This window comes from Coregonus lavaretus (assembly GCF_964263955.1).
Source record: "Coregonus lavaretus genome assembly, chromosome: 6".
Classification (NCBI taxonomy): domain Eukaryota; kingdom Metazoa; phylum Chordata; class Actinopteri; order Salmoniformes; family Salmonidae; genus Coregonus; species Coregonus lavaretus.
Window position 1 is genome coordinate 5,557,376 of NC_139993.1, and position 21,184 is coordinate 5,578,559.

At 43.7% G+C, this 21,184-nt stretch overlaps 1 protein-coding gene across 1 annotated transcript in view; it reads right to left on the bottom strand.

Moving 5' to 3' along the window:
- Positions 1-3,342: 3,342 nt before the first annotated feature.
- Positions 3,343-21,184, bottom strand: part of LOC311131276 (SEC14-like protein 1) — a 40,695-nt gene continuing 22,853 nt past the window's right edge. Inside the window, exons 3-16 of the mRNA XM_084164162.1 lie at positions 17,803-17,952; positions 17,118-17,249; positions 15,686-15,814; positions 14,748-15,057; positions 14,486-14,595; positions 14,073-14,262; positions 12,347-12,435; positions 12,155-12,225; positions 11,306-11,477; positions 11,031-11,165; positions 10,701-10,835; positions 9,803-10,060; positions 9,303-9,481; positions 3,343-6,272 (exon numbers count right to left, since the gene is read on the bottom strand). Of these exons, the coding sequence (XP_084020288.1) occupies positions 6,167-6,272; positions 9,303-9,481; positions 9,803-10,060; positions 10,701-10,835; positions 11,031-11,165; positions 11,306-11,477; positions 12,155-12,225; positions 12,347-12,435; positions 14,073-14,262; positions 14,486-14,595; positions 14,748-15,057; positions 15,686-15,814; positions 17,118-17,249; positions 17,803-17,952 (2,166 nt within the window). The 3' untranslated portion in view covers positions 3,343-6,166. The remainder of the gene's footprint in view (positions 6,273-9,302; positions 9,482-9,802; positions 10,061-10,700; positions 10,836-11,030; positions 11,166-11,305; positions 11,478-12,154; positions 12,226-12,346; positions 12,436-14,072; positions 14,263-14,485; positions 14,596-14,747; positions 15,058-15,685; positions 15,815-17,117; positions 17,250-17,802; positions 17,953-21,184) is intronic.

Below are 21,184 nucleotides of genomic sequence, written 5' to 3' on the forward strand. Positions count from 1 at the left end.
AGAGCTCCGGATTTCCGACCTGACGATCACGGACGTTATGATTTGACCTCGTTTTTTTTCCCGAGTTCCCAGTTGTCTTGAAAACTCCAAGTGTCACACAAAAGTTCAAATGTAGCCGTTTCATTGCAGTGGCACTTGTACGATCTTTCAAACACAACTGAGACAGACTCATAAAATATGCATTGTACAAAATGTTCAGTTTAAATCCTAACTTGTCTTTAGTTTGTGGACTGTGTGCATGGTCTGTTCCATATTTGTTGATTGCCACCTAGTGGGCATTAGGCAGTAGTACCTTGGACAGTTCCTCAGTACCCACATACAGTAATTAACTTTTTTTGCTGTTGCCAAAAAAGCACTTTCAAATGAGATTTTAGGCTTCGAACTGGCCCTTAGTGCATACTATACAGCTGTAATTCAGAGACCATCTTCCATGCCCTTCTAAAAACCCACCTTTTCACCCTCGCTTGCATGTAATCCAATCCATCCATCGGTTCACCCATTCATCCACTCAAGAATGTTCAACTCTTTCTGATGATCATTTTGCCTGACTGATGTGTGACAGCTCAAGTCACTTACATACAGATAACTAAATGCAACCACGTTGACATGGTCAAATTGAGTTTAAACTAAGATTGCAGCGTGCCTCGCCCAATCATAGGTTGAAGCCGGATTAAAAGTTGAATGATACACTACATGACCAAAAGTATGTGGACACCTGCTAGTCAAACATCTAATTCCAAAATCATGGACATTAATATGGAGTTGGTTCCCCCTTTGCTGCTATAAACAGCCTTCACTCTTCTGGGAATGCTTTCCACTAGATGTTGGAACATTGCTGCTGGGACTTGCTTTCATTCAGCCACAAGAGCATTAGTGAGGTCGAGCTCCGATGTTGGGCGATTAGGCCTGGCTCGCAGTCGGCGTTCCAATTCAACCCAATGGTGTTCGATGGGGTTGAGGTCAGGGCTCTGTGCAGGCCAGTCAAGTTCTTCCACACCGATCTCGACAAACCATTTCTGTATGGACCTTGCATTGTGCACGGGGGCATTGTCATGCTGAAACAGGAAAGGGCCTTGCCCAAACTGTTGCCACAAAGTTGGAAGCACATGATCATCTAGAAGGTCATTTTATGTTGTAGCGTAAAGATTTCCCTTAACTGGAACTAAGGGGCCTAGCCAGAACCATGAAAAACAGCCCCAGACCATTATTCCTCCTCCACCAAACTTTACAGTTGGCACTATGCATTCGGGCAGGTAGCGTTCTCCTGTTATCCGCCAAATCCAGATTCGTCCATCGGACTGCCAGATGGTAAAGCATGATACATCACTCCAGAGAACGCAGTGATCTTAGGCTTGTTTGTGGCTTCTCAGCCATGGAAACCAATTTCATGAAGCTCCTGATGAACAGTTCTTGTGCTGACGTTGCTTCCAGAGGCAGTTTGGAACTCGGTAGTGAGTGTTGCAACTGAGGACAGGCGATTTTTACGCGCTACAGCACGGTGGTCCAGTTCTGTGAGCTTGTGTGGCCTACCACTTTGTGGCTGAGCAGTTGTTGCTCAGATGTTTTTACTTCACAATAACAGCACTTACAGTTGACCGGGGCAGCTCTAGCAGGGCAGAAATTTGATGAACTGACTTGTTGTAAAGGTGGCATCCTATGACGTTGCCACATTGAAAGTCACTGAGCTCTTCAGTAAGGCCATTCTACTGCCAATGTTTGTCTATGGAGATTGCATGGCTATGTGCTCAATTTTATACACCTGTCAGCAACGGGTGTGGCTGAAATAGCCAAATCCACTCATTTGACATCAAAAGTATGAAAAAACATATGGAATAACGTAGTAACCAAAGAAAAATGTTAAACAAATCAAAATATATTTTATATTTGAGATTCTTCAAATAGCCACCCTTTGCCTTGAAGATAGCTTTGCCCACTCTTGGCATTCTCTCAATCAGCTTCATGAGGTAGTCACCTGGAATGCATTTCAATTAACAGGTATGCCTTCTTAAAAGTTAATTTGTGGAATTTCTTTACTTCTTAATGCTTTTGAGCCAATCAGTAGTGTTGTGACAAGGTAGGATAGGTATACAGAAGATAGGCCTATTTGGTAAAAGACCAAGTCCATATTATGGCAAGAACAGCTCAAATAAGCAAAGAGAAATGACAGTCTATCATTACTTTAAGACATAAATGTCAGTCAATATGAAACATTTCAAGAACTTTGAAAGTTTCTTCAAGTGCAGTCGCAAAAAAATATCAAGCGCTATGATGAAACTGGCTCTCATGAGGACCGCCACAGGAATGGAAGACCCAAAGTTACCTCTGCTGCAGAGGATAAGTTCATTAGAGTTACCAGCCTCAGAAATTGCAGCCCAAATAAATGCTTCACAGAGTTCAAGTCACATCTCAACCTCAACTGTTCAGACGGGACTTTGTGAATCAGGCCTTCGTGGTCGAATTGCTGCAAAGAAACCTCGACTAAAGGACACCAATAATAAGAAGAGACCTGCCTGGGCCAAGAAACAAGAGCAATGGACATTTGACTGGTGGAAATGTGTCCTTTGGTCTGGAGTCCAAATTGGAGATTTTTAGTTCCAACCGCTGTCTTTGTGAGACGCGGGGTGGGTGAACGGATGATCTCTGCATGTGTAGTTCCCACCGTAAAGCATGGAGGAGGAGGTGTTATGGTGTGGGGATGCTTTGCTGGTTACACTGTTGGTGATTTACTTAGAATTCAAGGCACACTTAACCAGCATGGCTACCACAGCATTCTGCAGCGATACGCCATCCCATCTGGTTTGGGCTTAGTGGGACTATCATTTGTTTTTCAACAGGACAATGACCTAACACACCTCCAGGCTGTGTAAGTGCTATTTTACCAAGAAGGAGAGTGATGGAGTGCTGCATCAGATGACCTGGCCTCCACAATCACCCGACCTCAACCCAATTGAGATGGTTTGGGATGAGTCAGACAGCAGAGTGAAGGAAAAGCAGCCAACAAGTGCTCAGCGTATGTGGGAACTCCTTCAAGACTGTTGGAAAAGCATTCCAGGTGAAGCTGGTTGAGAGAATGCCAAGAGTGTGCAAAGCTGTCATCAAGGCAAAGGGTGGCTATTTGAAGAATCTCAAAAAATATATATGTTCTGATTTGTTTAACACTTTTTTGGTTACTACATGACTCCATACGTGTTGTTTCATAGTTTTGATGTCTTCACTATTATTCTACAATGTAGAAAATAGTAAAAATAAAGAAAAACCCTTGAATGAGTCGGTGTGTCCAAACTTTTGACTGGTACTGTATAGTGTACATGTTACACAAACAACAGGACAACTTTTCATTTTCATAATTCAAGTTTAATCGTTTCAAAAAATGTAAAGGCGCTATTTTATATTAATTTAAAGTTATTTTTTAAACATAATTATTCATTTCAAGGGAAATAAAGATATGCAACATTATCGTTGTCTTATAGGAAGGGAGGCTAGACGAGAGAATGGGAAACAACAGGAGATGGTTGGTGACAGACAAACTAGACAGAAATAGCCCTCATATGTAAATGAGATAAGTAGAAGTGAAGGTTGACAGAAGTTGAGTAAAGCAGGTGACATAGCAGGTACATTTCAGTCTTTGCAGTGACACTATGTTGTTGAGGTCAGTTGATGAAACTGAAAGGGAACTGAAGATATCGGTCACTGGTTTCAAACAACACAGTGAGACACTTCTAAAGCACTGTTTTAACACTGCTAAAGAAAAACTAACATTGAACAGAGTGTGAAGGGACAAAGAGACATATCCAGGACTGGAACCGTTCTCCAAAGCTTGGTGAACCGTTGAGCATGTTACACATTGTGTTGATATTATGTTACACATTATGAGTTTCCTTTGATAAAGAGCTGGAAAGTAGGAAACTATGCTAGTCTATGCCTAGACATGCTTCAAGGTTAAAATGAGTACAGAAGAAGAGAAGTTAAGTTCAACTATACATCCTCAGACCTGACATGGGCGACACCCTTACAGACATTTACAGTTATTCATTATTTCATTTATTCACTTTCTTTCTTTCTTTCTTTAATTCTGAGCGGGTCCTTTCCTCAGTGAGCAAAGCCTTTCATGATATTCCAGTTAGACCCAGACTGTACATTTTAGACTGGTCACTTTGACCTTGGGCTTCATTATCATCAGCAGTTAAAAACAGACAGGTGCTGCTGGCCTGATTGGCCGATAATCATTGGAGTGAGATCCGATGCCCATCAACAAACACGTCTTTGGCCCTCTGTAACATCACGCAGCAGCACGGTGGCACTCTGACCAAGCTGGATGGGCTTACTTGTCTTGAGAGAGCCTCAGTTTACCAACCCTTTGAAACAGCCCTACAGTCTAATCTGTAGAGAAGTTAATTGTCTCTTCTGTGAACTAGAAGCTCACAAAATAGCCCCTAAAAACAAACATGGACGCTAGAAGATGGAACGGACAGTTTTTTTGTTGGCTGGTCTTTGGTGTTTTAGAAGCACAAGGTGACTGTACAGAACATTATTTGCATGGGTAATGTTGCATCACAATGGAAACGTCGACAATTTTGTCCACGTCGCTCAGGCGAGGCGAAGGGGGTGTCCCCTAAAGCAGATATATTTCTTATATACATGGTTAGTTACAAAGGCTAAAATGGTCCTAACAAATGGCTCATGAGTAGTATCTGTTACTATGGTAACTCCTAAACTAAAATCATCAATCAACCATATGAGCATGCAGCAACACACTTCACTCTCACAGAAAACTGTAACAAAATCCAACCAGCACTAGCCCAAGTACATGTACGCATCAATACATTTCTACAAATGGCGCAGTAGCAAATGATAAGCTTCACCACAAAAAAACATTCACTTCATCCCTCTCTATATCTACACCTCTAAAAAGAATAGCAGTTTAACCTATTCAACCTCTGACCCTGACAGTTCGGGGAATTCCATTGGCTAGCAAAATCTCTGACCATCAGTAGCACATTCAATCAATGACCACTCAATGACAAGGCATCTCAATAACAACCACACCTACCTATGTGTCAAGTTCATTCCTGCAGACAGGGGCAGACAGGAAACACTCAGTTTGGGGTGGAATCCATTCAAATTCAAGTCAGAGTAATTGAAATTCAAGAATTTAAAAGTCATTACTGGTTAAGTGTCTTGTGCCAAAAAGAGACTAGTAGATGTGCACATGAATTTGCAAACAAATTCAAAATGTGTCAATTCAAATTCCATTTGTGAATTCAAATGTAAAAAATAACCTCTGGCAATTTATTTAGGCAATTTCTCCAAATGAAAGTTTAGCTAAATTAAATGTGTCCGTCTGTCTGTCTGTCTGTCTAGCCACACCCGGTTACTAGAAGGTCACCTATACATTGCACATAGCACACATGAGGACAAACCTCCATACACACATTTTCATAAATAGAAATGTAATTATGTCAATAGTAGAAATTCAAACTCTGCTTATTGCTTCTAAACGATACGGCTTTACCCCAATCATGACCTATAAACAATTCACCAGGTAGAGACAAATCCCACTGGTGATATGGCAAATACTGTGTATTTTTGTATGTCATTGCAGGTGTGTTTATGGTTTGTGTGTATACAGTATGTTTGTGTGTGTTCCTATGTTTGAGCATGTTTGTCTGCAGGCAACAGCACATCCAGTATCACCAACACCTTGGAAATGTGCGTGGGTGTAAAGTCTTCTAATGCATATATGTAACGGCGCATCCATTTTTTATCCGGTCCCACAACTCCTTAAATGAGTGTGACAATTGCTTGATCCGGCATTGCGCTCCATGGGTGTGACACTTCCCACACCTACCAAAGTCTCAGCAAGCCAAAAACATTCTGCCAACGTTCTGTTCAGCAGCCCAGCAGAACGCTGGGAAGAAATATACATGGCCTTCTGCAAGAAAAACGGAGCACTTTAAATCACAAGTCTTTGTTTTCAGTTTTTCAACCGCCGACATCTTCTTTATCCTCTGTTGTGCAAGCATGCTTCAGTTCCACATTGTGACTGACTAATAGTAGTACAGGTTTCAGGTGGTTAGGGTGGAAAGTGTGGACTGAAGGCTGGAGGAGCTGGGACTTTTAATCCAGCAGAGGGAAGATTGTAGTCCTTAGCAGGAGTTGTAGTCCTCTACCTGGAGATCATGGAGCTGGACTGGGAGTGGTTAGAGGAGGAGGTGGCGTGGCTGAGCTGGGAGAAACCACTGTGACTCGACTCCAAACTGGTCATAGAGCCCCTGAGAGAGAGAAATAAGGTATGATTTTAATTTGGTAAAAACGTATTGTTGGCCTAACTAAGGTTTTAGAACTACATACTAAATGGTCTTAAATCAGGGTGCAAATACTATTTGAAATCTTTCAATTACTTTGAGCGTTTGCATTAGGAGTGACAGGTGGGAGGGGATTTGTGCTTGTGGGACTCTTTTATTGGTTATATTGAAACAGGAAAGCTCAATCAAGCACAGCTTAAGTATAAACAAATACAATGTTTTATTGTCAAATAGGAAATTATTTCAAATAGTATTTGATCCACGGTCTGGTATTAATGATGCCCAGCTCCTGCTTTGTCAAGTCTAGTGCCAAATAGTGTAGATCATGCAGCAAGTCAAAGGGAGGTGAATCCACTCTGTGACATTAATTTAGCATACTGACCTAAATAGGTTGTTCTTCTAACCCACAGTGACTAAAACATGGCCTCTCATGCTTCAGTGAGAGTTTTGAAGGGCATGAATGAAAGACTTATCCTTATCAACCAATTTGCAGAGGCAGAAAAACACAGCAGGGATCATCAACTACATTCAGCTGTGGGATGATTTTGTCTTGAGCGGATGGTTGGGGGGCCGGAAGATCATTACAAATAATTTGCAAGAAGCCCAAAACAGATATCATACTTGGAGCTGATTTCCTGGTGTTTTTACAGTTCTTTTATGTCCAACAATGAAAATGCACACAAAAAAACATGCGGAGCCAAAAAACTTTGGGGGCCAAATAAAACCACCTGCGAGCCGCCAATTGGGGAACCCTGAAATACAGGTAGCCCTTTGTGGCAAAGGAGGAAGGCAACTCAAACTAAAAGGCATATGTCTGTTAGTCATTCATGCAAGCAAGGGTGAGACTAGCTAGCTTAGTGAGTGAGTGTGAGTGCCTTTTCTCTAACTGAAGCACAAAGAGAAAGCATTGCTGGTGAGGTCAAATAAAGCCATAAGTGAAGGGTCAGGATGCTAGCATCTTACAGAGCTGTCGCCAACTGTTAAACGGGAGTTCTCATAAGCAACCAAACACAATGCAAAGCTAAGGGAACACAAGTCCACTTACAAACTTTGAACATCAAAGCAAGCCGCTCTTCACAGGAAGAGAGAAGAAGGAGTGGAAGAGGGGTTGATGAGCGATAGGAGGACAGGAGCACATTGAAAAGAAAGAGTGGAGGGTAAAAAGGCTGTCTATCTCTTTAGGAGGGGAAGCCTACACTTGGCACTTCATAATGGCTACAATGGACATTAATGTTAATGTCAATATTGTATACAAAACATATCAAATGGAACAAACGTGATGATACAATACAATCATAACACAAAATACAGTATGATTAAAAAAATTACATTTACTATGACCTACAGTGGGGAGAACAAGTATTTGATACACTGCCGATTTTGCAGGTTTTCCAACTTACAAGGCATGTAGAGGTCTGTAATTTTTATCATAGGTACACTTCAACTGTGAGAGACGGAATCTAAAACAAAAATCCAGAAAATCACATTGTATGATTTTTAAGTAATTAATTTGCATTTTATTGCATGACATAAGTATTTGATACATCAGAAAAGCAGAACTTAATATTTGGTACAGAAACCTTTGTTTGCAATTACATAGATCATATGTTTCCTGTAGGTCTTGACCAGGTTTGCACACACTGCAGCAGGGATTTTGGCCCACTCCTCCATACAGACCTTCTCCAGATCCTTCAGGTTTCGGGGCTGTCACTGGGCAATACGGACTTTCAGCTCCCTCCAAAGATTTTCTATTGGGTTCAGGTCTGGAGACTGGCTAGGCCACTCCTGGACCTTGAGATGCTTCTTACGGAACCACTCCTTAGTTGCCCTGGCTGTGTGTTTCGGGTCGTTGTCATGCTGGAAGACCCAGCCACGACCCATCTTCAATGCTCTTACTGAGGGAAGGAGGTTGTTGGCCAAGATCTCGCGATACATGGCCCCTTCCATCCTCCCCTCAATACGGTGCAGTCGTCCTGTCCCCTTTGCAGAAAAGCATCCCCAAAGAATGATTTTTCCACCTCCATGCTTCACGGTTGGGATGGTGTTCTTGGGTTGTACTCATCCTTCTTCTTCCTCCAAACACGGCGAGTGGAGTTTGACCAAAAACCTCTATTTTTGTCTCATCAGACCACATGACCTTCTCCCATTCCTCCTCTGGATCATCCAGATGGTCATTGGCAAACTTCAGACGGGCCTGGACACGCGCTGGCTTGAGCAGGGGGACCTTGCGTGCGCTGCAGGATTTTAATCCATGACGGCGTAGTGTGTTACTAATGGTTTTCTTTGAGACTGTGGTCCCAGCTCTCTTCAGCTCATTGACCAGGTCCTGCCGTGTAGTTCTGGGCTGATCCCTCACCTTCCTCATGATCATTGATGCCCCACGAGGTGAGATCTTGCATGGAGCCCCAGACCGAGGGTGATTGACCGTCATCTTGAACTTCTTCCATTTTCTAATAATTGCGCCAACAGTTGTTGCCTTCTCACCAAGCTGCTTGCCTATTGTCCTGTAGCCCATCCCAGCCTTGTGCAGGTCTACAATTTTAACCCTGATGTCCTTACACAGCGCTCTGGTCTTGGCCAATGTGGAGAGGTTGGAGTCTGTTTGATTGAGTGTGTGGACAGGTGTCTTTTATACAGGTAACGAGTTCAAACAGGTGCAGTTAATACAGGTAATATGTGGAGAACAGGAGGGCTTCTTAAATAAAAACTAATAGGTCTGTGAGAGCCGGAATTCTTACTGGTTGGTAGGTGATCAAATACTTATGTCATGCAATAAAATGCAAATTAATTACTTAAAAATCATACAATGTGATTTTCTGGATTTTTGTTTTAGATTCCGTCTCTCACAGTTGAAGTGTACCTATGATAAAAATTACAGACCTCTACATGCTTTGTAAGTAGGAAAACCTGCAAAATCGACAGTGTATCAAATACTTGTTCTCCCCACTGTATTTGATATGAGCTTTCTCACAGACACAAGCACACACAGCTACTAACCTGAAGTCCTCGGAGCCAATGACCTCTGTGTAGTACATTACTTTGCACTTGTGTGAGGAGACCTGCAGGGAGGCGAGGACGTCGTCCACGCGGGGCAGGTTGGTGGAAGCGCTGCCCGGCATGGTGTGGAACCTCCACTGGAGGATGTAGAACCCGGGCCATCTGGTCACGTGGGAGCCCTGGGAGAGGGACGGCGAGAGGGGGAGGAGAGAGGGAGAGAGGGAGAGATGGGGGAAAGAGAGATGCATTAGATGAGAGGTTTTAATCATTGTCAATCTGGATGTTCTTAACATTAGATTCATTAAGTATTGAATGGCATTTAAATCACACTTAACAACTGGTTTCAACATTGGAGTAATATGCAAACCTGTATATTTTAATGAGTCAATCTTAATTTCGTTAATTGAGTCAAGAGATGTTCTTAGGCACTGACAAAGTGCCACCTGCATGCCTCATATCTTTCTCAACACTATGAATAACTAGTCGGCTCCAATACTGACCTGCACGCTTTCCCCCTCCTTGCAGGTGAGTGGTGACTCCACCATGCTGTAGTCCCGGCCTAAGGTCCAGGACTTGTCTATGAGCTGGACGTTGTTCCCCCCGGGGGTGGTGATGCTGCTGTGTTGCCCAACTAGGGGGTCCTTGCGGGGGGGTTGGGGGGCGCGCTTGGAGTGGTAGATGTGGAAGACCACGTCGCCCTTACACACGTCAAAGTCCCAGGTGATCACAGAGGAGGCGTCGATGATCTCGATCCCCACCTGAGAGGGAAAGCAGGGAGAGGAAAAGAGGAGGGTTGAAGAAGGGAGGGGAGAGAAAAGGAGAAAGAGAGGGAGGGATGAGAAAAGAGATGAGAAGAGTAGAAATAAGAGAGAGATTGAGAAATAATTAAAGAGAGCAAAAAGAACAGATGACAGACGGAGGTAAGACTGCAGATTTCTACCGAATAGTATCCACATGGCATGGCTCCTTTTTTAACAGATTATATCACCTCTACTTTTATATAACAGAAACAAAATAACAAAATGGGTGCAGATTCCTCTCAAAGCAAAGTTCATGTTCAATTTGTGACAGAACAGTGGCTAAATGTCTGAAGATCAGTTTGAATGCACTTTCAGGATTCCTCCAGTGGGTGGCAGTGTTGGTCAAGTAACTTCAGCAGACCAACGTTTGGCTTGTTTTTTTCCTCCGTCTTTCTATCCACATCTTTCTCTCATTCTCCCCATATCTCTTTCCCCATCTCTCTCTTTCTCTCCTCTCGCCTATCTGCCCTTCTCTCTCTCTCTTATTTCTCCTCCTCCCACAAATGACTTCAAAGCTCCAGCTAAGGCCCCAGTCGCCCCTCTCTCCTCGAGTCCTCTCTGCTCTCCCCCAGCCGAGGTGCAGTGTGTTGGGGCTCACCTCGTGGGGTGCTCCCTTAAAGACGCTGGCACTCTGGTAGATAGTCTCTGTCCACAGGCTGATGTCTTCGTTCTCCAGCTCCTCTGCTGTACGGTACAGAGACTTGGGTACCAGGCCTCCCTCTGGGACTTCACACTGCACACAGACACACACACATTAGTCCATATGAGAACAAAAACTTCATAGAAAGTATATGTTTGCTATGATCCTAAATGGAAATTCTGCTTTATATGCACGCACAGACATGAAAAAGGGACATAAACATTATCATGGCAACCATACGACAATGTGACTATGCTGGGTGATGACACCACACACACAGTGACTCACCATACACTCTCCTCCCAGGAAGTCTGGGATGACCTCCTTGTCTATGTAGTCCAGCAGGCCGCCAGGGCCCTGGTAGTCATTACCGGCGTAGATCAGGAACTTCTTACGGGTGTTCTCATCGATGAATGGGCTCACCTGAACACAGAGAATGGGGGAGGAGTCGTCACCCTACTGCTCCCACCTAAATACCTCATGCCAAATTGCCCTATGAGCACTACATAGGGAATAGGGTGCCGTTTAGGAGTCTCCAGCCCTAGTGTTTCATAGTGTCTCACCAGGGTCCAGAGCACAGGGAAGACTCTAGGAGCCCTCAGTATGAGCAGACGTCCCAGGGTCTCTGGGTAGTTGGCCTCCACCACCTCAATGATCCTCAGAAGGGCCTTAACCCCCGGTCGCCACAGGTGGCGCATGTTTAACCCTTCGAGGTCCACCAGACACGTCCAACAACTAGAGGGAAGAGCGAGAGAGAGAGAGAGGAGGTAGGAGGGCGAGATTTTAAACACTATACACAGATTGTAAGGACAATACACATTACATTTCCAAATACGATCCTATGACTTCAAAAAACAGAGACAGATTCCTCCCACTCTCTCAATCAGGGGCTATCTCACTCCCTCCGTCTTACGTGAGCGAAGCTCCGTGGCTTTCCACCCTAGCACACTTCAGATACATTCCTGCATGGCTTCGCTCCACAGTCACGTCCATCTGATAAGCCTGACAGCTGCCAGATAACGGCGCCATTCTCACCTTCTCTCTGTTTTTTCAGTTTCTCCTCTCACTCGCTCCATTTCCCTCTCTCTCACACCCACACCTTTCAGAGAGGAACCCTCCACATTCTTTCCATCTTGCCTAGAGATAGCTTTAACTTTAAAGAGCATCCGCCACACTCAGCACTCTCTGCGTTAATAACCCCACTGCACCAAGGCAATTCCCATGATACACGTTAGCTTAGCAACAGCTACAGAGCTCCCATAGGACTCATTACTGTTTAGTCCCCTTCTCCCACGGAACTTATGTCCTGTAGATCTGAGAGGCTTGGACAGGTGTATGCAATATGGCTTAAACTCTACTTGACCTATCAGAGGGAGTGGTGGAGCTACTACCAAATAGCAACGGGTGTGTACCTGATTGGTCGGCCGAAGACTTTGGTGTTCTCCTCACAGCGCCTGAGGCCCTCCTCGTTTATGGATAGAACCTGAAGGTTTAAAACACACACACACACACACTTAATGTGGTTATGCTTACACACACACACACACACACACACACACACTTTAGTTACCACGTGTGATTGACAGCAGAAGAGGCCCACTCACGTGTCTGAGTAGAGACTCCTCCCCCAGGGCTCGGACCAGCCCCTTGGTGTCCATCTGTCCCAGACGCAGGATATAGAGAGGACGACCCTCTGGAAGGACACACAGACATCAGTATATTTGAATAGTCTAAGGATGCACATTTCGGTCAATTTTGCTGTCGACTAACCAACCCTCATTAACCAGTCAACAAACAGTTACAGTTTCTATGCATGCATACAAGGAATGGATATTTTTCATTACGAGACACATGCAACAATAGCAAGCCTATCGTCTTACAGTCAAAAGGCTATAGCCTATTATTGAACATGCAACTCCTGTAATGAAGCAGCTAATAAAATGTCATTTTCAAACATTTGCCAAAATGCAATTTGTGGGAAAACACGCGCACCTCATGCAAGTGGCTCCATATATAACAGAGATTAAAATCTCAGCTAGAAACCTGGAAAGGGGGAATCTATTAGCAACAACTAGGATGGGTTGCTAATATGACAAGGATTGTGACTTTGGCTTCTGGACAACGAAAGAAGGTTGATATGAAAACCAATAGAACAGGTGAGAAATGCTGGTTAAATGGTATGAGGAAGTATTTATAAAATAATTCTGGTTAAATGGTATGAGGAAGTCTTTATAAAATAATTCTGGTTAAATGGTATGAGGAAGTCTTTATAAAATAATTCTGGTTAAATGGTATGAGGAAGTCTTTATAAAATAATTCTGGTTAAATGGTATGAGGAAGGATGAATTTTGGTAAGGCTACTTTGAAGCAAGGAAAGACATGCCTCATTATTTGAAGTAAAGTAAAACGTTCTGGTTTCAAACAATCATACTGCCTCAAGCTCACATTGTAAAGTGGTGGGTGTCGCGGTGATAGCCTGCCTACCATTGACTTTAGCCTATGCACTCGAATGGCGAATGGGAGGCGCGCTTTAATTACGAGTTGAGATTGAGAAATAAAAACAGTAGCTCTTTTTCTAATCGTGGCCATCAAAACAGTTTAACACACGATTGCATTTAGAATTGTTATTTGTTGTGCAATGACTGGGCTTCGAAAAGCACGTTAGACTCCAGTATCAGCTTTTTGAGGAGCTGCTCTCGCGCTGTCTGACTGGTGATTGGATATTCCGCTCCTCAAACTAGGCTCTTATGCAAATTAACCTATAGACCGATAAGCATGACCTGTCAAATGTATTTTCGGCAGCTAACAGATTAACGGTTAACATCCTTAATACAGTTAATTGTGTGATGAGGGCAACGCCTTGGGACTGCCGTTAAGACAACAATAAACCAGAGCATGCAAATACCCAGGGCAAGTATGAAGTAACAACAATGTATTTGAAATTGGGACTGGTGAACTGCAATGCAGTCAATTCTAAGTTATATTCCTTCATTGGACAAATATGGTGTGTGACAGGAAGTTGTGGCTTAGACAGGGACTTATTTTTCTGTTAGTTAAATAGAAAGTGGCGTTTTGGGAAGTTACTTCTGTTAACAACTTAAAGAAACAAGACACACACAACAGTTTTTTTTTACCATGCGTAAATAATACGAGTGCAGGAGGGTTTGTGCCATGTGGGTCTAATTCTGAGTGACCACTGTATTTTGTGAACATCATATGACTACCCCTCTACATCAAATCAAGACTCCATGACAATTATTAGCGACTAATTGTGTGTGTATGCGTGCGCATGCCTTAGCATCTCTCTCTCTCTGTGTCCATCCTCCATACCTTTATCATGGTGGTGCCACCCTCCAGTGTAGTAGTCGTTGAGGACCTGTGGTGACGTCCACGTCTCTAACAGATAGTCCACCTGGTGCTGTTTCCTCCATGTTAAGGACTGACACAGGATCTCCCTGGCCTTCTCCATGTTAAAGTCCCTGGCCCGCAGGAAACGAAGGATGTGCTCGTCCTTAGGGATCTGGAAAGGTGGCGAGGAGGGAGAGGAGGGAGTGAGGGCAAGGGTCTCCAAGGGGGGGGGGGAGGTGGGGGGTGGTGTTCAGAAGGGGCAGGGTAAGAGCGTGCGTGTGCAAGCATGTCACACATGCCTCTATGTTTGTGTCTCAAGTAGCTGAGTATGATTTTAAAAGATAGAATATGCTTTAGTATGTGTGTATTGAAAGCTGTAAGGGTGTGTGTCTCACCTTGCCCTTGTGGCTCTCTTGCAGCCATTGGCGTAGTCGGATCAGACAGCTCTCCTGCAGAGGCGTCAGGTCTCCCAAGTAGCGCTTGATGTAGTCTGCATCCAACTTGTCTACAACACAAACACACACCATTTAGAGAACTCTCAATTCAGTCAATTCAATCTCATTCAAATCACTCACACAGCTAAACACAAAAAGAGTGTTTCCCATTGTACTAATGTATTGAGACTTTTGAACAGTGTCTCAATCATTAATTACTAACCATCAGGTGTGCCCGTCTGGTTCTCTGTCTGGTTGTCAGGCTGGCTATTGGCATCGTTGCTGGTGGCATCACTTTGGGTGGCATCATTATTGCTGGCATTGGCAATCTCATGGTGTTTGGCATCAGTAGACACGGGGATTGAGACAGCGGGAGTGACAGGGAGCTCCAGGTGGAGGACCTTTGGGGTGGCACAGATGGGTTTGGTGGTGACGGAGGAGGAGGGAGCATCCAGGGAGGGAGTCCAGCGGGGCACGTGGGTTATCCCCTCTTCCTCTAGCTGGTTTAGGTAGAACTCTATGATCTCCTTACCCTAAAGAGGAGAGAGGGGGAGGGGGAGGAAGGAGAGAGAGGGGGAGGGGGAGGAAGGAGCGAGAGAGAGCAAGAGAGATGGAGAGAGGGGGGTGTTGGGAGTACGGGGGAGGAGAGAGAGTGAGAAAAATAAGAAAGAGAGAGTTAGAGTTATTAAAAGGGAAGGGGGCTCAATAGGGACTAGGAATTTACACAAGCTTACCTTTGTTTACACTGGCTCGGCAATTTGGCTTACATTACATAAGAAGAGCCACTTAGAACTAGACGGCCCAATGGTATGTCTGCTGTATCAACACTGCATTCCATGGTTGGGGTCGGTTCCATTTCAATTAACTCAATGCAGGAGATGAATTAAATTCCCAATACAATGAGGTTATTTTCGAATGTCGAATTGGAATTTCAATTCACTTGAAATGGAGCCTAGTTGGATTCATTATTTTTGCACGAGAGAAATGTTTGGCGTCTGGTGAATTCTCTAAATGTGATACATCTGGGTTGTATTCATTAGGGCGCAACCTACCAACGGAAAACGAAAGCCAGCATTTCTTATTGGACAAGGTTCAGGTAGTCCCGCCACCTTTCAGTCTGTTTTCTTCCTGTTACTGTCTAATGATCTGGCTCATACACACCTTCTTGATACTGCTGGCGTACTGCTTCATGGCTATCTTCTCCACCGTGCTCTCGAAGCCGAAGAAGGACTTGATGTCCAGGCTGGCCGACTGCTCGAAACACGTCCAGTCGTCATTCTCAGGGTGGGCCTGCACACACACGAAAGAGAAGATACACGCGTTACCGTGGCAACCACACACGGCAATGTGACTCTGTGCCGAGCGCTGACGCACACTGCAAGCTACACATCCTCAGCTATGTGTGGGAGTGCGTACCGATGACACACTATCCACTGGCATTTTACCAATACTGACAGGTTGTGTCGTTATATGCCAACAAATATTGATATGGTATCAAGCAGACAGCACATTCACACACAGCCCGAGATTGTATAAAAATAGATTTTGTTGGATGTCAGTGAGTAGAGTGCGTTAGATAGGTCGGGAGTGAGAGTGTTGAATGTCATAGACCCTGCCTGGCAAACCAAGGCAAGTCATACAGTAATCCCTCCATGAAATACAACTTATGAAAGAGCTTATTTTACTATGTAGCTCTTTGGCTAGCTCCGATGGCTATTTCCGGAATTGGATACCTGTTTTCTTTGGCTACCAAAATATGTCAGCTTTAGCCAACTCTAGCCTATTAGCTCAGTCTAATTGAGCTGCCTAGCCTTGTTAGCATCCGCTAGCTAACTCTAACTGTTCTTCATAAGGATAGCTGCGTAACGGATTTAAAATAGCCACGCTAGCCTCGTTAGACGCTAATGCAATGTGCTTGACCTCATTAACTCACAGCGCATTCATTCACCATGGGAGCCTGCTGAGAGTAGCACTGAGGTCAGAGTAGGGAGTGCAGTAACACACTGCAGTAGGCCTGGGAGGTGTGAAAGAACTGACTCCAGAACAGTGTGTGAGTGTCTTGAGGCGGAGTGATGCAGGGAGCAATGGGAGGTCTGAATTATTCAGTGGGAAGGAAGCAGCATATGAGAGGCTGGTTGGAACACAGCTTTCTCTGTCTATTTGGAGAGACCATAGAGAGTGCAAGGAGGGAAGGGGTCAAAGATAAGTGTACTGTCGACAACTTGCTTTTCCAGGGCTTTGAGTGTGTGTGTGTGTGTGTGTGTGCCATGTGAGATAAGGTGATATAAAACCAAGACTTAGGTTTAGTGTGTGTAGCTACATATGAGGAGCTGGATGGAACAGCTTGATCCTTCCATTTGAAGATAAATTGTGAATGCATGGAGGGGGGGGGGGGGTTTGCTTCAAAGTGGTTTAACAGGGCTTTGTGAGTGTGTGATTGAGTGTGTGTGTGTGTGCGCGTGTATGTGCATGCGGTTGACTAAATAAAACGAAGGCTTGAATGTGTGTTAGCGAATGGACAGGTAGCTTACGTAACCATTCTAACCAAAGCTGCATTTTAATGTGTGTGTGTGTGACTGTGTGCGTAACACACCGAGTAGCTGCAGAGTTCGTGGATGATGACTCGGTTGGAGAAGGTCTCGTTGTGGGACTCGATGTGGAGCGTCCTTTCTCTCTTGTTCAGTGTGTTCTCCTGGCTGAAATACACATAGTCCACCCCCGCAATCTGCACACAAAGGAAACTCATGAAATCAGTTGCAGCAAAACTAATGGTCAAAAAGGAAATCAGATACACTGATAACAAAATGCTTGCCATTTCCTCATAGAACATGATGTCATCTCCCTGAGGAGGATGAGCTGGCCAATCAGCGGTCTGTGGTTGGGGTAAGCCCACACCATTACAACACAGAAACGCTACTTTTTAACATACTTAATAAAAAAAATTATTTGGGAAGGAAAACTATTTCACTCATATTTTAAGTAATTATAGGTCATATTTCATTGAAATCTGGAAACACTGGGCAGTAAACAATACTCAAACATTCATAAGGCTTCTGCTTTTGCTTATCCTTTGGGGTCTAGGTTGGGTTACTGTAAAGCACTTTGTGACAATCCCTGATGTACAAAGGGCTTTAGAAATACATTGGATTGATTGATTGACTTACAGTACAAGACTCACCTTGACTGACAATGCTTTATAAATACATTTGATTGATTGATTGATTGACTGACAAGACTCAAGAGAGAAGATAGCAACAGGTTAGTGACGTCAGGCGTACCCGCTTGAGGAGGCGAGGGGCGTCCACGTCCAGTTTGCAGCGGCGCTGGACCTGGTGTAAGGAGCCGTCCTCGCTCTTAGCTTCCTCCAAGACCTCGCTGTCCACAAACATGGGAATCAGGTGACACGTGGGGAATCGCCTCTCGTAGGCCTGAGAGAGAGAGAGATGGAAAGAGAAAGAAAGTGTTATTATTGTGGGACTAATTCGTTTTGGCAATGCAAGCCCCTTTACATTTCATGTTAATAAAGTTGATTGAATTGAGAGACTGAGATGCATCAGACAAGACAGTCTAGCCATTGCATATCAAACAATGACATTTAATGAAATAGCCTAGTTCCCAAAATCAATATTGTCAGCTGTTTTCATATCTCCAGAAAGTGAGTAGGAGAGCAAGAGAGAAAGAAAGTGATAAAGGTAGGCAAGAGAGGTTAGGGTAGAAAAGATAGGTACACAGATCGACAGCGAGAGACAAAACACCATTCAGGTCTATTCAACTCCATGACCCGCACATCTCCTCACTATCGTTCTATCGTTGACTCGTATCCAATTGTCTCAGTTTCATTATCTTGGATACAAAATAATAGGCCTAGCAATAATAGGCCTAGCAATAATAGGCCTAGCAATAATAGGCCTAGCAATAATAGGCCTAGCAATAATAGGTCTAGTAAGGGCACCCCAGGCACAATATATCAGTAGAATTCTGCTCATAAACCACATAACACCACCTAGGTTGCAACCAAAATGGCACCCTATGGGCCCTGGTCAAAAGTAGTGCACTATGTAGGGAATAGGGTATCATTTCAGACATTGCCCTAGATGTATTGTGCTGCTGAAGGCAGCTGTTACACAGCATAAGGTCCTTGGCATACAATGGGCCAGCATTGGTTTCATCATTTTTTATTACTGATCCTGGACCTGATTTGCAGGGTTATGTAACCAGCCAGGGGAAAAGAGAGGACATGTATCGACAGTGCCCTGATCAGTTTGGACAGGTGTGGGAGACAAGGTGATGCTCCAGCCCACCTAAGTGACACTGCGCTCAGAACAGTCAAGGGACTTGTACATTATGTCAGCATCTTTGCTAATTCTAGGCCAAGTCTGTGACATGTGTTGTAATAAAGGACCCTGTTGACCTACAGTCCCTCATTTTGTCTACTTCTTCCTGACTGGTCTAGACACCATTATTTATTTCATTTTGTGCTGAATGGGCAGATTTTTTTCCTGACCCAGTTGGAGTCTGCAGTCTCGAGAGAGCGAGACTGAGAGAAAAGAGGAAGGAGAGAGAGAGAGAAAGGAGCAAAGTTACGTTGGGGCACTATGAGGCCACCACTTAGTCAAGATGGCTCAGACTGGAAACATACATGTAAAAGCACTCACCAAAAACTAAGTAAGACAGCAAGAGAGAAAAAACAATAATTGTTTTACTCTAGGTTGGCAGGGTTCACAGCTCCATCTTCAGTTATAATGGAGCAAGATGTCCCTGTCCTCTAGAAAGGGCTTTGGGTTCAGCTCAGGTCCTCTAACACCAGTGTTCTGCTATCTTTTCCATACCAGGGACTCGCATGCTATGGCTTTTCCTTTTTGGGGCCACAGACTGGAGGTTGAGAAACACTGCTCTAGCCTACACTAGGGCCTTGTCGTAGAACTGTGATAAGGGTTAGAGCTTACCCTGCTAAAAAGGGACCGGTATTCAGGCCAGGGTGTGAGGCGGTATTCAGGCCAGGGTGTGAGGTATTCAGGCCAGGGTGTGAGGTATTCAGGCCAGGGTGTGAGGTATTCAGGCCAGGGTGTGAGGCGGTATTCAGGCCAGGGTGTGAGGCGGTATTCAGGCCAGGGTGTGAGGCGGCGAGCAAACCAGGCTAAGTAGGGGCTTTGGAAATTGGCAATAGCTGCACCTCCCATTCTTTGTAGCTCCAGTCAGCATGGTACCAGACTGCCTAATAACACTTCCAGGGCTATTGGTTGTGTCCCAAATGGCACCATATTCCCTAAAGTGCTAAAGTAGTGCACTATATAGGCAATAGGGTGGCAGTAGGGAGGCAGCCATTGAGCTGTGCCCACTATCATCAGTCATGCGGAGTTGTGTTTTTCTCTCTGGTCTAGAACAGAGGCTCCCAGAGCTGTACAGTCAGCACTATGGCAGGAGTAAACACTGTTTGGTGTTCACCCATCAAAACAGGCTACTGCATCAACATCAACAAATGCTCTCAACGGTGGTAAACATCACATGAAGGGGCAGGCCAAATACAACAAACTGAATTCTTCACACCCAACAACATACCTCAACACAAAACAGACAGATATATATATATATATATATATATATATATATATATATATATATATATATATATATATATATATATATATATATATATATATATATATATAAATATAACAAACACTCAACGTCAAACATCATGTCAGGCCCAATAACAACAATTCACACCTCAGACTGCATAAACAAAGCAAACATTTCTTGGTAAATCTATTTGAATTCAATCACTTTTTGACACCACCCGTTTTGATTTGAACAAAACATTCCATAAATATTTGCCCATTGTAGAAGTGCTCAGAAAGTGACTTGTTCGACCTGAATGCCAAAACATTAACATAAAGGTGATCAAAGTTAACCCATTTTGCATACCCCACCATACCATGAGACATCCACGTCTTAATCACTGGAAAATATAAAAAACAGTTGAGATTGATATTTAAAAGCTTACAAAACAGGGTTGTCAACCTATTTGATAATTTCTGGAAAAAGTTTAAAAAAAAAAAATTATCTAAAAATGGTGAACAATTATTTGTTTTTTACATATTCGCATATGTTGTAGCTGAGACCCTATTTTGCATCATCAAAGGTTGAGACACAACATGCTCTTGAATACTGGGTGGGTGTTATGTTTTGGCTGATAAATGTACTAAAATGGGAATAAAATAGAAATTTCTACTTTCAGATTGTAACACACAGATGGTTAGATGTCCACACATCAGAGAATGCTGACCTGAATGGGAATATCTGTTCATTTCAATTATACTGTTAATACTCCATAGTAAACCTATTGAAATCATAGAAATATAGATCATAGAATAGACATGACCATTTCAGTTGACATTCGACGTTGGGTGGAATGACGGGCATCTTTGTGGTAGTAAAAAAAAGAAGCTAAATTGCAGTGGTCTGAAGGGATAGGTCCATTCTATTTCTATGATTGAATTTACACCCACCCCTGTATTCAAGAGCATGTTTTGTCTCAACCGATGGCAGGCACAACACAAAAACATCAGATGATATGAAATAGGGTCTAAGCTACAAAATATGTGACATTTGCGAAGTTGAAACAAATCTGAGCTTAAAAGGTTTAAAATTGGATTTTCT